The following is a 16,358-nucleotide window of genomic DNA, read 5'->3' on the forward strand; positions in this document are numbered from 1 at the left end:
AAGTTGCTTTACATCCTATATCTATTTATAAAATAGCAGCTTTTTTTGTCTTACTTCTTGCAACTGCCAGTGGTCAGTTAACTTCTAGAGTGAAAAGGCGCACGTTTTAAAGAAGAACACCTGTACTTCCTACTTTATTGTAATTAGGAAAAAACCGGGGTGGCCAAATTTATTACTTTTATTCGTATTAGTGGCCTGTATTAAGACGAACTTTCGCTCAATCTAGAATAATAAATTGAATAATAAATTTTTTTCTCAATTTGCCTTATTTGCAAGCTTACTAAAATTCAATCTTAATATTGAACATTTTTGTAAGTGACCTTTTATATAATAATACAATCAATATTTTTTTTGTCAACTTAATAATAAAGCAAAACTGTTAAGTTTGTTATTTGTTGTCGGTGGAGTGTTTAGAAAATTGTAATAAATGCAACTGAACTGTAAGAGAATTTCTTTACTGTTAGCTTAAGATTTGTTTGATAAATATTTATTAAAAAAAAAAACAGGGGACGCTTACTATTACACAGTAGAACAGTTATGCAACCATTAATTTTGTGTGCGCGTAATGGATTAAGTATAGAGTTTAATTATTATAATTCTCGGTTATTCAATCTTTAAAGTTTGTAAGGCTTAAGAATTTATCTACTGATTTTAATATATAAAAATAAGTTACTAAAAATATAGTTCATAAGTCATTTACAGTACTATATAACAAAAGACTTGCAGGCAAATACCGCTTCTCGGCTATGATTTACTTTGTTACACACGAGAAAGGCAGATCGCGGAAGCTGCTTAAAAAAAGTCAAAGGCTCTTTTATTTTAAAAAATATTATTCCGAGCATTATTCAAAAAATATCTTTAATGAATATATTAAAAAAAAAATTATTTTCGTGAGTTGCTAAAGAGCTATTAAAAGTTTAGATTAGTTGCTCGCATGACAAAATAATAAAAGAAAAATGCTAACGACAAGTACTTTAGAGTAAGGGAATAGCTAAGACCAAGTCATTATTTATATTCTATCTGGTTAAAAAAGAAGGATCAAAGTTAAATTCTCTTTGTAATATGTTTTGCCTATATAAAGCGAGAAAAATTTAGTCGTTTCTAATAATTTAATAGTTTAAACTAACAAAAAAATGCAAAAAAACATTTATAAGTGTATCGTATAGCACACCCCTGTCGGACTGAAAATTTTAAATATTTATGATTGCACTTAATGATGCCAGATTGGGTCAAGGTAAACATCTAATTTAGGAGCTAATAAGAGGTTTTATTTATTTATATATTGCTTTTCCTGGTGCTCGACAGAGTCTAAATGTTCGAATACTCAGTGCTCTACCAGGAGTTTGATAGCGTAAATGTTCGAATACTCTAGTGCTCCACCAGGAGTTTGATAGCGTAATGTTAATGTAATCTCAAATATAAGCATCCTTTAAATTCCAGCCCACTGCGCACTCGGCAATAACATAATTGAGCTCATCTGCCAGTTGTCAATTGGTGTGTTCATTAATCAGTTCATAAATGTTACTAGCATTGCGGTGAAAAAAGTAGCCGTGGTCTCATCCATGGATCTTGATGTAAAGCGTCCTTTTGAACTAACCGCGGAGCGCCCGTCATAATGCGTAGCACATTGACCTTCCCGGTGACCACGTAGCTTTTTATCGATGACACGCGTATTTTCCCTAGGGGGGCTCGGGATTTCCTCGCCTTAAAAAACCAGCGGTTCTAGTGCGCTTCCTCGTGACTAAAAGGGTTTTGCTTTTCCGCTTGGTAATATTTAAACACACTCACAGCTGGCGGGCGTCACCAGATAATACTGCAGATGCTGGCGCAAAAAGACCGTCGATTTTTACGGAGTAAATCGCTACATCGTCCGCATGTAATACAAGTGGTGTGCGGGGGGATTGACAGACTGTGGCTCATCGCGCAAGTAAAACTGTAAAGAGTAGAGGTGATGGAAGAGCTCTTTGTGGGACAACAGCTGTTAGTAGTTTAGGGATGAGCGCGCTTCGCCGGCATAAGTATTATAAATGTGATCCTCAATGTAGGGTTTGCGCATGTTAAAAAGAGGAGTAGAGGAGAAGACTAAGTCGCATAATTTATAAAGTAAGCCCTTGTGCCAAACTTGATCAAAAGCTTTTTCGATTTCAGAAGAAACGAGGCCTGTTTCTTTCTTGGGTTCATACTGTCAGAAAAGGGCTGTTGCCTCGTGGAATGCCCATGTCGAAATCCGTATTGGAACTCTGGCAAACAGGGATTGCGTCGACAAACGCTTCTAAGCATCACAGTATGACTGCTTTAGCTACTTTGGCAACGGATGACGGTGCTAATAGACCTGTAATTGCTTGTATAGAGTTGGTCAAGGTGTCTTCGGGGGCATAACAACAGGTGCCGTCTTCCGGCGCAACTGGAGGGTTTTAAAGGCCACCGCTGGTATTTGCTTTAACATTGCGTTATTGGTAACGTCGGGTCGGGTACCTTCTTCTCGGTAGAGCTTAATTTCAATTATGGTGATTGGCTCAAGCTGCTCTTTACCATCAGCGAAAATATTCGTCTCAAAAAGCACTTTATCTGCAACTCATTAAGCAGATGGCTTACACCAATTAACGAGGTTAATAGCAAAAAGTGTAGTTTTGTCTGCGTGATTTTCCGCCATAAAGCTGCCATCTCGCATGGTAGGTAGTGGATAACGCACTTGATTTCCGTATATTCTATAAACTACCGGATAAGAGACGCGACCGCCATCGCTAGCTTCCGAAACATTACTTAACTTTCTCTCCTACAAACGATTATGGTCCATTAACAGCTTTTTCTTAATGCACCAGTGTAGTCTATTAAGCGCTAATTTATCCTCGGGGTTTGTGACGCCTAAGGCGCTTGTATAAGGCGTCGACGCTCACATATAAGGGCCTTCAGCTCATCAGGAAGACAGTGGGGGGGGGGTACTCAACTACGCCGTCGTGGCGGTGTGGTACGCCACCATGGTCGCAGTTCCCTTGAATTCAACGACAGCCACATAAAATAGGCTGGACGTCCTCGGTAACGCTGAAGGTGTTAAAAAGGGTGTCAAGAGCCTCGGCGAATATAACCCAATTTGTAAGAGTTCCTGGTATTAGGCCTTAGTAGTTCCCTACCGTCATCAGCTAAAGCAGAATTAGTTGATATCCCGAAGAGAATTCGTAAAGAGCTTCAATTGCCTTTAAAATATGAGTATTTTTATAAACGGCGATGTCTAGTTAATCTGATGACCCCATCTTTGCCACGTGGGTCGGTAATGTGGTCCTAAGCCACGCAGTTCGCGCTCCTCAGTCTAAGTTTCAAGTATTCGACCTTCCAGGTAGTCGACACGGCTATTTCAAGCGGGACGCTGCAGTAAAGAACTTAACATTAACCGCTGGGGAACAATTTTTAAAGAGGGCATCAGAATTTGAGGTTATTAGCAGCTTACTGGAGAGTAATAGGCTGCAATTACCCACCTGAACCCCTGAGACCAAGCAATGGAAACCCCAACTGCCTCATTGCTTTGCAGGGCTGGCATAGATACCACCCTGAGTTGAAATTTCGTCTGACCAGAATAGCTGCGCATTTACCACCTCTATCAAACGATTCCTAGAGATACGTAGAGGAGTTGCAGAACTAAAATGACACGGTGAAAAAAAGATGAGTCTCACTAATAATACAGGTCGAGTATTTCGCCCTGCAAAAACTCTTGCAACTCAAGATTCTTGCGTAGAACACTATCTGTGGTTTAAAACAAAAGACACATATGACGAAGTGCTCGTGGTCCAAAAGCCACTGCAAACGGATTCCAAGCTATAACTGTCTCGCATCGCTAATAGGTTTGTTGAAAATTTAGTTAGCAATTGCTACTTGCGGTTTAATTGAAGAGTTTCCTTGAGGCCAGCAAGCAGCATACGAGATCGTCGGGGTTACATTAAAAGTTGGCCTTAGATCTTTTTGTAGAGCAGTTTGATAGGCTGTTGTAGGTCTTCGCGGATGATGTTTGAAGCCACAATAGTTGGTAGTGTCTACTTCACAGCAATTTGCATAATTGGCAAGTCTTTTTGGTGCTTTGTAAACTGCGCAATTAAGTGGCCTTCCCCACATTTAACGCATCTGGGACCGCAAAGCGGAATTCACTGTGCCCGAAGACTTGGGAGCCGAACATTATCGGACGCAGTTACTTTTTTCGAAGTTCTCCAACTTTAGGTAAAGGTGGTAGAGAGTATTTAATTCCAATAGCTTTTGCTGTTCAGCTCTGGTCATATGCACTAACACCAATGGTAACGGACGCTTTCTGCGTTCACAGTTATCTGTGTTCTCCAGGTACACTCGTACCATTCAGAGGGGTATAATCCCTTGGCCGCGCAGACCCTTATCGATGGGGGCGTCAAGTTCACAATTACGCCATGGAGAACTAACTTAAATGGCTTGGACTCAGGTAAATGATAAAGTGTTGCAATTCATCATTATCATGAGTGTTGAATGGTGCCATCATTAGGTGTCAGAGATAATTTAATCCCTAGACGCGTATCTTAATCTCGCAGAATTTGTACAAAAGAGACATTTTTGTTTTCCTTCAAGAGTAACGAGTGGAATTTTCCCTTTTTAAGTTTGCAGGAATGCTGCCGCAGAATAAGGTTTTTCGGTTTACCAGAGGTGGGAAAAGAAGTACTGCCCATTAATCTGACCACGGTGTCTTTATTGACATTTCCAGAGCATCTTTGAATCTTTAATAAACTTAAGTTTTATCTTTATTATCAAAAATCTTTTTTTTTGAGTATTCTATACTAATAATACCACTACCATTTCAATATGAATATAAATTTCATTACTGTGCTCATATTCGCCTCTACTAGTATTATTACTATTATCACTAGCATTTTTTATTGCAACCTTTAAAACCTCGCTTTCTTCTAATAATTTTCAGAAGTCCGTGGCCGATCATTAATAACTAACAAGTTAGCATTGAATGCTCTTATTCAAAGAAGGGACCCATTATTAATATAAAATAAAAATACCACTAAAAATTAAAATATAAACAAGTATAAAAATTGTAATAAGTTTTTATAAAAGTCTGTTAAGTTCAACTAAGAAGTAAATTTATAAAAATGATGTAGGGTGCGCAGGCCACACGATATTCAAATCTATATAAGGAATAGCAGCTAAAATCAAATGCGCAACATCATGAGGAATCTCTAAACATCTGTTATCTCTTAACCTCGTTTTAAAACTAAGTATAATTCCACTCTTTTACGAGGTCAAGTTGTAAGTGGTGCAACTTGATATTTTAGATATGAGTTTTTAATTAAGTTTGTTTGTTGCTCAACATTGTCTTAAGTTCTTCCTTAACCTTGCCTGGTAAAACATTAGCATTATCATGGATACGCTTAAATTCACTACCAAGGTTAAGAATTTGCCTCAAGTTCTTTAGAAGAACTTCAGTATTAACTCTTTCCATCGAGTAGGATCTTAACCGTGTTATAATAAAAATCCCTACAAGCAGAGTTTAATCTGCTGTATATCGACGCTACAAATTTGGGTAAAGCAGTTGAAATAGTCTGCTTCGTCTTCATTTGTGTGTTGTTAAAAAAAGTCTTTGTACTGTTGCCAGCTCCAAATGTTTGTCTTTCGCTTTATAAGATTTCAGAAGCTCTCTGTATAACTTCGACCACTCCGATGTATGTTTGTCAAATAACTCATCAGCAAGCCCCTCAAGAATCCTTAGTTTCATTATCTTTGTTCAAGGCAAAACCCTTAAAGTATACTAAAAACGACTGGCTCAGGAACAGTAACAAAATTTCGAAGTGGGTTTCCGGTAATAATTATATACAGACTTTTAACATTTCAAATAAATAATTTAGTAAAAAAAAAAAAATGCTTACCAACAAGACTTGGGGTTGTCTAATTGCCACAAAAGATTCCTAAACTTAATCCTTTCTACCACCTGAGCTTTATAATTATGAGGGTTTAATATTATGATAGAGATGCTGCTACTCCTTGACATGAAGTGGTGGATGGTGTGGAAAAAGGGTGTTCGTTTAGTGTTGTACCGGCTTTTAGACTAAAAAAAAAACCAATACTTTTGTCATTCTTCCTAAGTATGTATAGGAGAAAACCTATCAAATTAAAAGGCGGATTTAATTCTTTGAATGGGAAGAGAAGGCTTACTGGAGACAAAAATAACCAACTTGTCCAAAATGTTGCGGTGCTTCCTTTTCAATCTTCGGTGGACCCTTCATCGGTATCCTCGCATAGGAACTTACATAATGGTAATGAAAAAAACTTTAAACTTCTTTATATAGTTTATGTTATTTAAATAACAATTTAAGAGGAATGCGACTACTTCACTTCTCAATATAATGAAGTAAGTATTTTGCAACTTGTAGCTTCTTATATATAAATAACAGATTGTTTTCTTACGCCAATTATAATAACGTTTTCAGCAGTTAGGAAAAACTTTTATTACGTTAAATCCAGAACTTATAATAAAGTATTAGGAAGGAAATTTTAATAAGAGAGAGAGGCCGAATAAACCTTACTCAGATTTAGATTGTGGAGACCAAAAAGCTTTTGCTAATAAAGTTTTTTTTTTAACTTTATTTACTAAAAGCTTGTAAAAAGTTGTTAAAGATATTAATCTAACTCAATAGATTGAGTATTACTTGGAAGAGATTCTTCGTGGGAAGACTAATAGTTTGCGGTGCACATCAGGCTTGCACGCTTTTTTTAAGGTTTTGCAACTTGCGTATACTTACTAGTACTTTATTTCTAGTTGTGAGCTTAGCCCTGCTTTTCTTTGACCAAGGCTTTTCTCACAAGCTCTTTGAAAAAAGTATTGTGCTCAACGTTTATTCTAAAATGTAAGATATTTCCTTCTCTATTTTTAAGGTATAACTCTAGACCTTCATCAATTTTTTCTGGAACTTTCTAATGGAGCTTTCGTAATGTCCTTTATTATCGCTTTTACTTCTATTAGAGTAGAATTTTTACCAGGAACACCAAGATCTTCTCACAAGCGCTGTATTTATGGCGTTGGTCCTCGCACGCAGTGGCACTCATGAGCCCCTTAGCAACGCCGGAGTGCAATTTTTGCTCCGCTGCTTATTTTTGGATGGTATTGCTATTAAATTTTTTTTTAAAATATTTTACTTTAAGTTTATAGATGTGAAGATCAATACTACAGTTGACAAAAGTAGTCGTTCAATATACAACTCCATCATTAAAAGTTTGTAGTTTGTATTTATTATTATTGATTCTCTTACAATTCCTTTGCCTTTCTTTTAAAATAAGAATTGCAGGGCCTACGACTTGGGCATCTCATAGTCGAGGATCGTCCATGTCCCATGTTGATGGCCCTTTACTGTCTACAGTCTTTAGCTAGAAGCAAAGAAGGTGCTCGTGGCCTCCTAACACTTTACTTAGTTAACTAACTCCCGCGTGGGTCAGTGATACGAGAAAAGCTCTCGGAGGAGCCCGTTATAAAAACTTTTGTCTCGCGTATAAATAAATTAATCAGCGGATTCATTGAGTTTGATGGCTTTAAGCGGCTCGTGTAGTGTTAGTTTAAACAAAATTTCCAGGGGATCCGAGGTGTTTCACCAAGATTTTCTTCGCCAAGTTACTATGATTTGCCAAATTTTGGAGAGTCTGACATTTGCCAGCAGTTCGTTAGAAAACTTTTTTATTTTTTTTTATAATGTACTTCGCTTTCTCTTTAAATAGTCGATATTCTGCAAGAACTTCACGCTCACTGCGGAGAATCTTTGTTTGAGCATTTTTTCTTGCTGCTTGACTGCGCTAGCCTGTATCTTTTTATTCTCTACTTCTCATAGAATGCTTTCATATTTTGTAAATAGGAAACCGAAACACTGTAATGATCACGAGACTGCCACGTGCGTTGAGTCTGTTTTAAGAGTCCTGCTGAATTTTACCAATACGGCGCGGGCCCGAGTGTCCGTCTACCGCATTGCAGACCACTTGCGCATCATTGCCAGCTGCGCTTTTGTTCTCCCGTTTAAAGCCCATTTGGTTTAACTATTCGGTTCATCCCTCCTTTCCAAAGCGGCTTCTCTAAAAATCATCATCGCGTCTGCAGATAGAAGACTTTCCTGCTGTTACCTTGTATGAAACGCCGCCGGCAACTATTATTAACAAAAATCATGAAATAGCAAGCGGCACTTTCGTGGATTTACAGTCAGCACATAGTGTCTACGAACATGACTTGCTCATTATTGGAGTCAGTCTACTGCTTAACCTCGTCGAGAAGAATCCCGAAGCCCGCGTGAGACTCGCATTTACTAAACTTGATTGGTATTTGGGTGTAGTTTTCTAAACTTATGTTCAAACCAGTAAGCACATTTTCAGGTTCCACACTAATCTTCTCCTTCAAAAGCTGAAAGAGCAACCTTCCGCTGCTAGTGGCTCTCCACACTCTTTTCTTAGAGAAATGCCCACGAGGCCGACGGACGTTCTCTGCATCCTGCTGAGTGTGTTTTGTTTGATGAATTCTGCAAATAGTGTTATTCAGAAGAGCTTCGATATAACCGCCGAAGGAGAGTCGACCAGGCTAACCGCTCAGAGTAGAATAACCAATAACAATGTGGTGGCTGCTCATTGTGCCTTCTTACTGGCGTGGATAGTCAACGGCAGCAGCAAACTTCAAGCTGTGCTTATACTGATGCTGAAGAAATACGAATTGTGCGGAGTCGATGATCTCATTGATAAGTTAACGGAGTTCATCGAGTTGGTTTTCTTATTGCATTAAGCTCTAAAGGGAGCCTTTAGTTATCGCAACTATGGCAGGTTTCAAAAGTTGGCTCTTGGAGAGGACATAAACGGACTTGATAGCATAAAAATAGCAAAGAATTTATTGGAAGATTTAAAAATACGGCATAACACGGGCCAGCTAGGTTAGAACGGGCTACTAGCCGGTAGCTTGTGCATTGTCTATATTTTGCCCGCTGCTTATTGTAAGTGCTACTGGCTCATAAACTTCGTTAAAGAAGTGCCTGTTTTGAAAAACAACTGAATAAACATAGGCGTCCTTTACTCTTTAATATCTTCATTATAAGCGTAATGGTTGGCTTATTATTGGGGGCTCGACTAAGTCATGGTCACAAGCTCTTCACTCGCTGTGGGATGGATAGCCACGGTCTCGTCCAAGTCTCGCTTCCGCATGCCCATTCGCACAGCTACGCTGAATCCTGCAAATAATAAAAACAGGGCTTTAAGGGGGTGAAGCGAAAGCGTTGCAGACAACGAACCCTGCAGCATCTCGTCCGCTCCGGCTCCTATCACATGTAATCCAACCACCGTCTCACCTTCCCCTAAACGGTAAAGCTAAACCACGCGGAGTATAATCTCAAAACAGCAGAGGCGGTTACCGAGGCAGACAAGCTTCATTGCTGTGGTGGGCTTCCTTGAGGTGACCGAGTGGTAGAGATTTACAAAGCGAGAGACATAGCATTTGATATTGGGCTTTCCGTACTTACGGATGGCTTGCTCTCAAAAGAAAGACTGTAAATATCCGCTGATGGTGCAGTACAACAACAGTACCTTCTGTAAGCCCGACAGTGCCGATGGGTGGATGCGTAAAGACGACAGTCGGAATATTATTGTAGTCAAGTTTGCTATCGGGCTTGTTAGCGAAGAGTCTGAAGGAAGTTAATCGCTGACCTCGCGAAATTTCTGAGAAGGAGAAGAGACCTGTCTACTAAACGCCTGCCCGCTGCAATCGCGACAGGCGTCAAAGGAACTTTTCCTGTGACGTCTCCAATAGCGTAGATGCCAGAGACGTTGGTGTTCTGCCATTCATCAACCTAAAGTTTTACGCAACACTGTTTTTGCTGGTAATTAACGCTGCCGAGAAGCAAGCGACCTTGACGAACCCCCTCTCGTCCATCGCAAGCCCGATTTTATCAAAGCCTATATCGTTAAAAGGTTTTCTTCCGATTGCCCAAATCAGTTTGGACACGTCTTTTTCAACACAAATAGAGCCGTCTCGATCAAACTGCATAGAAGCTAATTAGAAAAACTTTGTAATACGAAAAGAATAAGCATTACTTCAACGCACAAGTTGCCATTAGATTGCTTGAACACTTTGATAACGTTAGATTTCTTTACTATAAAATAAAAAACCGCAAGATTATCTATGGGGGAAGTATTTATAAACTCCTCACCAACATTTAAGCCCATATGCTCCAAAGAAGTCAATAACTCACTCCTAATAATTTCGTCGAATATTCGCAGCACTTGATCGTGCCGTATAAGAAGGGTAACAGTAGAACCAAGAGATTGTAAAATCCCTGCGATCTCGACCCCCACATAACTTTAAAGAAAAAATTCATCACACCCGAGCCTACCCTGTACAGAAAAAAAGGCACCCCGCTCCTACAACTAGCGTTTTACGAGGGAGAGAAGTGAACTCAAAAAAGGCGTCGGAAGTGTGCCCAAGTTGACTCCCTTCAATGTTCTTGGGGATAATGGGTCGAGTTCCTTATTGCAACTTAGATTTGACAAACTTTTATAGAAAATAAAACAAGAACCCGTTGCAATGATGATGTTATCAGCTGTGTATTGGACATCATCAACTACAAGTGTGTTTTTATTCGAAAACTTTGCTCGGCCCCGAATAAGACGCACGCCGCTCTTATTTAAGTGGTCTTCGTGAATTGAATTAAGTCGGGGCAATGAATGAATCACGCTTTTTCTTTAGTTGACTGCGCTTATTCAATATAATAAAAGAGGTTTTCTCAAAAACTTAAACTGATATATAACAACTTCCATTCAAACGTTGTAGAGCCGGAGCGACTAAATCCATAGTCAGTTTGGTCTCGTATTGATTCCCCATGATTCGCAGCAGACCACATAATTTTCTTTGGAACGCATCCCACGTTGACCTATTAAAGAACATGTCTTGTCGTGACAAGTACATTTCTTATTAAAAACAAGATTTTAAATATACGCAAGTCCCTCCGAGACGACCGCTTTCAATGACGGCCACTTTAGCGTTAAGTTGAGCAGCACGGCGAGCGGCTGCCAGGCCTCCGGATCCTCCTCCCACGCAAATAAGATCATAACTACTACTCGTCTGCGATAAATGCCTTAAAAATTTCTTAAAGCCCTAATACGGAAAAGTAGACCATCCTATTAATATATCAAAGTAAGCTGCAGCAGTGAAGACAAAAAACCCAATAAATGGTGGTCTCTTGGTTTGCGAAGAGCCTAATAACCCTTGAAATTCTCGTAACTTCGAGGGTAATAGGTAGACCGCATATAAGTGGGACTATCAGATTACAGGAATTTTTAAATGTAACTAGTTGATCTCGGATGGTTATATTTTGTTTAGCATAGTAAGAGATTAGTCTGTCGGTTTTAAGCAACTTTATTAAAACTTGGTGCTTACAATATGGTTAGTTTTTGGAGGAAAAAATGCGTTTAAAGACAGCAAAAAAATAGAGCATAAGAGCTTATCTCGTAATTTTTTCATCATATTTCGTAATTAAAATTTAAAAAAAAAATAAATAAACTGATCTTTTTTATTCCAACCTCCATACTGACACAAGGTTTTTACTAAAATTTACTTGGAGGGTGTTGCGAACAATCGATAAACTTTGGAGCCCCCTTTTCCCGAGGGAAAATAAATCACTTTGGAATCGATAGTAAGGGGATATTAAAGCCTCATACATCCATTTTCTCGCCACTGTCTTCCACTGATTAACCGTCTACAGGATGAAAGCTTACTTACATTAGCAAAATATAATTTTATGACAAACTTTTCTATAGCACTACTTTCCACAACTTACACTGAGAATAATAGTAGGATTGACACATTTCCTTTTTGCAACTATCGACAGCTGAAGTTTAAGCTCTTACTCCCAGGTCAACCGTTCTTTATAGTAAGAAGAGCTAAAATATAAACATGTAAAAGTTTTAGCTACAGAGATAATTAAATAAAAAAAATAAAAAGAAGCAAATATGAAGGTCATAAAGGGTCTTTCTCATCCTTGTAGTAACTCATTACGGTTATAATTGTTTGAGTTTAAAAGTTTAAAACTATCAATAGAACAGTAAATTCACAAATGACCTTGTGGTAACTACAATTAATTTCATTTACTTTCACTAAGCTTGCAATAGACATATTTGGTCACAACTTCTACAGTGGTTACTTGGGTCGATGTGTGCGCGTATCCATTAAAAAGCGTTTTGCAAATAATTTAAAGAGTTGGTTGGTAACATCTTTTTTAGGCCACACAACTACCTACGCGTTTTGTTTATAAAATTTTTGCTTCTCTTGCGTTACCCTTGATTACATTTATTTTTAAATTTTCCTTACAATTGCCCAAGGACGTCTAAAGTTATGGGTTAGTGAAGGTAAATCAGAGGGGTGTTATAGATTATGACCACCAACGAAGAAGTAGGGGTAAGGGGAATTTAAAGTGAAACGTTAAAAAGCTAACAGCAAAGGTATGTAGTAACTATGACTACGTGCTTTTCCGAAACTAATAATCTAGCGGGTAAAGATAAGCAACGGGATGAAGGATGTTGATCTTGCCCTTTTTCTTCTCTAGATCGTAGTAATAAGGAAAATTAACGAGGACACTAAAGATGCTAAGGTCGTAGAAACAGAATTAAAAAGATCGCAGAAGAATAATCGAGAACAACAAAACTTAAAACACGTAAAGATAGTGCTTTATTATGAAGAATTTAACAAAATCCGTTCCATTCGAGATAAACCTCGTTTTATTTTTACTATCGTTCATGGCAGAATCCTTAAATTTTGCGATTAGATCCATGCCCTGACTTTGGGAGAGGGGAAGAGTAGGGTGCCATGATTTGCAGGGTGCCTTCTTCTTTTTTTGTCGACCAGGACTTTTTTCACACACGAGCGACGTAATAAGGATCATCGTTTTGCATAAAGGTAAAATTTCTACCGATTAGTAGCACTCCCGATTGCACCCGTATTGATTTTTAAGATTGGGGTAATTTTCTTTGCGCGTGATCCCGGTAATTTTGATCAAATCCATGCGCCGGAAGAGAGAAACAACCCCATACTAACACGGAACCAACACCGTGCTTTATTGTTAGAACTATACACGCCGAAAACATTTTTTCGTCATTCTTTATTTGGCAAAAATTGTGTTTTCGGCTAAAAAAAAAAACTGTTTGCATTTGGGTCCACAAGGCGCTTTCCAATCCTTCAGTGTCCAAGTTTTATGTATTCGGAATGTTTTGTTCCCTCGCCGATGTTGTGGTTTTTCCTACAGCACACAGACCGTGTAAATAGATTCATGTAAGAGCCTTTTCACGATCCTGACGAAAACTTCGCATTGACGTTCCCGATTAAGATAAGCGGTAATTTCAGAGGTTGTAGGAAGCCTATTATTAGGCTTATCAGTTTAATTCTTTGGTTCTCGGCCGCTAAGGTGATTCGAGATGAACCTGGGCTCGTGAAGTTTTTAAGAATTTCCGCTTTCTTGAAACCTATAAATTGTTAAATGGACGGTATATTTTTTCACACCCTCGGCGATTTGCACCACTGAAAAGATTTCCCAGTGTAGAGTTACAATTTTTATTTTGCAATACCTAAGTGCTTTCCACGAGCCATTTTAACTAAACAAACTACCGGTTTAAGGGAGTTGAGCATTAGACAGTCTTATACAATTTTATAATTAAACATGCACACTTGCGATTCGAACAGTAAGGCATGTTTTGAGGTCTATAAACTGATCACCGGAATACATTGGAGCTTATTGCTTAGTGTTTTATAATATTTATCTACTATTCATTCTTCCATGAGTGATAATGTATACACCTGCAAGAGGAGAAGTAAAAATTAATTGCATGTTCGTTGAAACGAAATAAGGTTAACATATTTTTGTGGGCGCTTGACGGAGTCTAAAGCACAATAACTTTTGGGCCTCGTTTTATCCTTTTTTTCAATTTTCTCTTTTTTTAATTTTTTTTGTTTATAACGTTATCAGCGCCTTACTTTTATTATATTTTATTTTATATCCTTTAAATTTATTAATGAATATGTCATTGAATATTCAGAATTACCAAGCGGCTTGGAGGGGCGATCAATTGGTAAGACCAAAACAACTCCGACATTGGGTTAAACAAAAATTAAGTTATAATTATTTAAACGGTATTTATCACATATTTTTATCACAGGATATAATTGCGGATAAAGGGGTAGTTGTATCAAGCTAGGAGAAGTTAGCAAAAAATGCTAAAGTTTTAATTATACTTACGAAAGCTTACACGCTAACGCAAACCAAAATTCCTATCTTTGATATAAAACACCCTGAATTATAAATTCAAACTGTGAGGACATTATAAAACTGAGTTCCCTATTACCTTCGCTAAAAAAACTAACGAACTATGCGTTGCTAAGAAAAATTCGGGAAAAACATTCAACTGTAAGCTATAAGATTAGAACATGAGTGTTACAATTTCCTAGTGTGCGGGAACCCAAAATTTTTACAAGCACTATCTGAAGTGTTTAAAGTGCTAGCTATGGCGTACGGTCCGGAAAAGAGTTTCGTATAAATAGTATGACAATAGAGCAAAAATTTATAACTGGCAAACGAGAATCCGCCTACTCTAAAACATGATTGAAGACAACATAAACAAGTTAACTATGAGCATAACTCTTCTCCAACTTTTTTTTTTAACTAATGAATCAATCTACAATATTAAGATATAACCGATATAATAGACAAGATAACTAAAAATTTACTTGTCTTAGATGTACTAGAAGCCCTTATTCACATGACTGTCCATATATATATATATATATTGAAAAACGTCAATAAAAAAACTTGGACATATTTTCAAATCTTGCTTTGAATTAAAACCGATAAACTACTACAGGGCAAATTCTATTGAGTCAACAATCGAAAAAATTTAACCAACTAAAAAACTATCTCGTCAGATCTTAAAGTTCACACAAGAGATCACCCTCAATACAGTAGGTCCAGTGATTTTATTGAAAATATAAAAGAGGTAAAGTCTTCCATAAAAATAACTAATAAAAATCTTGAAGCCTATAAGATCGGTTACTTAAACTTTAGATAAATTAAAGCGAGCTATAACCCCAGCTTTAGATATAAGTTATTTTCTGTAAGTGAACTCGATAAACATAAATATACAACAGCTTTTGGTAAAAGAAGAGTTAATATTGAAGAAGGGGGTCAACTGATAGCGCAGGGAAGTATGGTTACGGGGTCTACGTATTAGATAATAAAATAAAATACGTCACTCAAATAAAGAATAATTGAAAATGTAATAAATGAGGTACCAATAGACCAACATAAATATAGACATGACAATTATAAAGGTATTTGCCACCTAAATTTACATATAAATGGTTTACCACTCTTCAAGGTGAAATTTGTATGCCTTGTGAAGTGAAATAAAGAAAGGTGAGCAAGAGGGATGCCTCTCATCAAAATCGAAGGCCAAGTGAGTTACTTTACATTGATACATTACAGTAGGACATATCTTCATGTGCTGGATATCAATATGTCATTGTAGGCAACGATTCAAAATAAGGCATGTAACTACGTTACTTCCTAAGAATAAAGGCAGTATTAATGTAATTGTTTAATGGGCTATAACGCATAATAAAATTTCGAGTAGACTTAGTGATAATACAGAAACTGCCATATTATTAGAAATTCGCACAGATAAGGGAATGGAATATGTTAACAGGTCTTTCAGGATAGCTTTAAACAAAACAACCCTGGTCACGGCACCCAAAGATGTTCATCAGTACATGTGGAGTTATAGAACTATATAATCACTGTGTAAAATGACCCGAATTATTTTATAACAATCAAACCTACCATTGGAGTATTGAATTGATTACAATTCGTGATGTTATATTTATTATTGTTATTAGGCACATTCCAAAAAGCAAATTCACACGATTGCGCTTTAAAAGGGATAATGCTTGCAAAAAACGATGACGCATTAAATAGTATGTTTGACGTAAGAGAGACTTCTGCACCAAAAATCGATAAGGAAGAATACACAGAATGATAAAAATTACAAAAAACAAAATTTAACCAACTTACAGTATTCCCATTCCTTTAAGATCTCGCCTGTTTTAGATGAGTAACTTATTCTTTTCCAATATTTAGCTTAAAGGTTTAACATTGGGCTTCTGGTATTAGCCACTTGGTACTTTAATTACGATCGTTTCGTTTCTGAATAAATTATAAGGGGGTAAAATGAGTGCTCAGTGAAGAATAAAAAAATTCCTTAGTTTCTTTTACAACTAAATATACAGGAGCCTTCAGACGACTAAGCTGAACCTTATTTATTGACTTGAGGAAAATGGAGAAGCTATGGAT

General features: G+C 37.4%; 1 protein-coding gene and 1 pseudogene across 1 annotated transcript; one reads left to right on the plus strand and one right to left on the minus strand.

Moving 5' to 3' along the window:
- Positions 1–6,029: 6,029 nt before the first annotated feature.
- On the plus strand, positions 6,030–9,017 carry LOC135119745 (uncharacterized). Its single transcript, XM_064044127.1, has 16 exons — positions 6,030–6,269; positions 6,330–6,364; positions 6,498–6,581; positions 6,651–6,711; positions 6,773–6,832; positions 6,889–6,941; positions 6,994–7,114; positions 7,163–7,225; positions 7,291–7,392; positions 7,447–7,528; positions 7,581–7,663; positions 7,723–7,804; positions 7,857–8,028; positions 8,096–8,310; positions 8,365–8,742; positions 8,803–9,017. Exons 1-16 carry the CDS (start codon positions 6,101–6,103, stop codon positions 8,912–8,914), a joined length of 1,872 nt encoding a protein of 623 aa, XP_063900197.1. The 5' UTR covers positions 6,030–6,100; the 3' UTR covers positions 8,915–9,017.
- On the minus strand, positions 8,861–14,109 carry LOC135119769 (glutathione reductase, mitochondrial-like; annotated as a pseudogene).
- Positions 14,110–16,358: the final 2,249 nt, after the last annotated feature.

The sequence above is a fragment of the Zophobas morio genome, unplaced genomic scaffold (genome assembly GCF_036711695.1).
Source record: "Zophobas morio isolate AGI-343-1 ecotype UQ-CSIRO unplaced genomic scaffold, CSIRO_AGI_Zmor_V1 ptg000304l, whole genome shotgun sequence".
NCBI classification, from domain to species: domain Eukaryota; kingdom Metazoa; phylum Arthropoda; class Insecta; order Coleoptera; family Tenebrionidae; genus Zophobas; species Zophobas morio.

Coding starts and splice junctions, on each gene's coding strand:
- LOC135119745 (XM_064044127.1), top strand. CDS start 6,101: ATGTATAGGAGAAAACCTATCAAATTAAAAGGCGGATTTAATTCTTTG. Junction 6,833..6,888: donor TCACAAGCTCTTTGAAAAAA/GTATTGTGCTCA, acceptor TCTATTTTTAAG/GTATAACTCTAGACCTTCAT. Junction 6,942..6,993: donor AACTTTCTAATGGAGCTTTC/GTAATGTCCTTT, acceptor AATTTTTACCAG/GAACACCAAGATCTTCTCAC.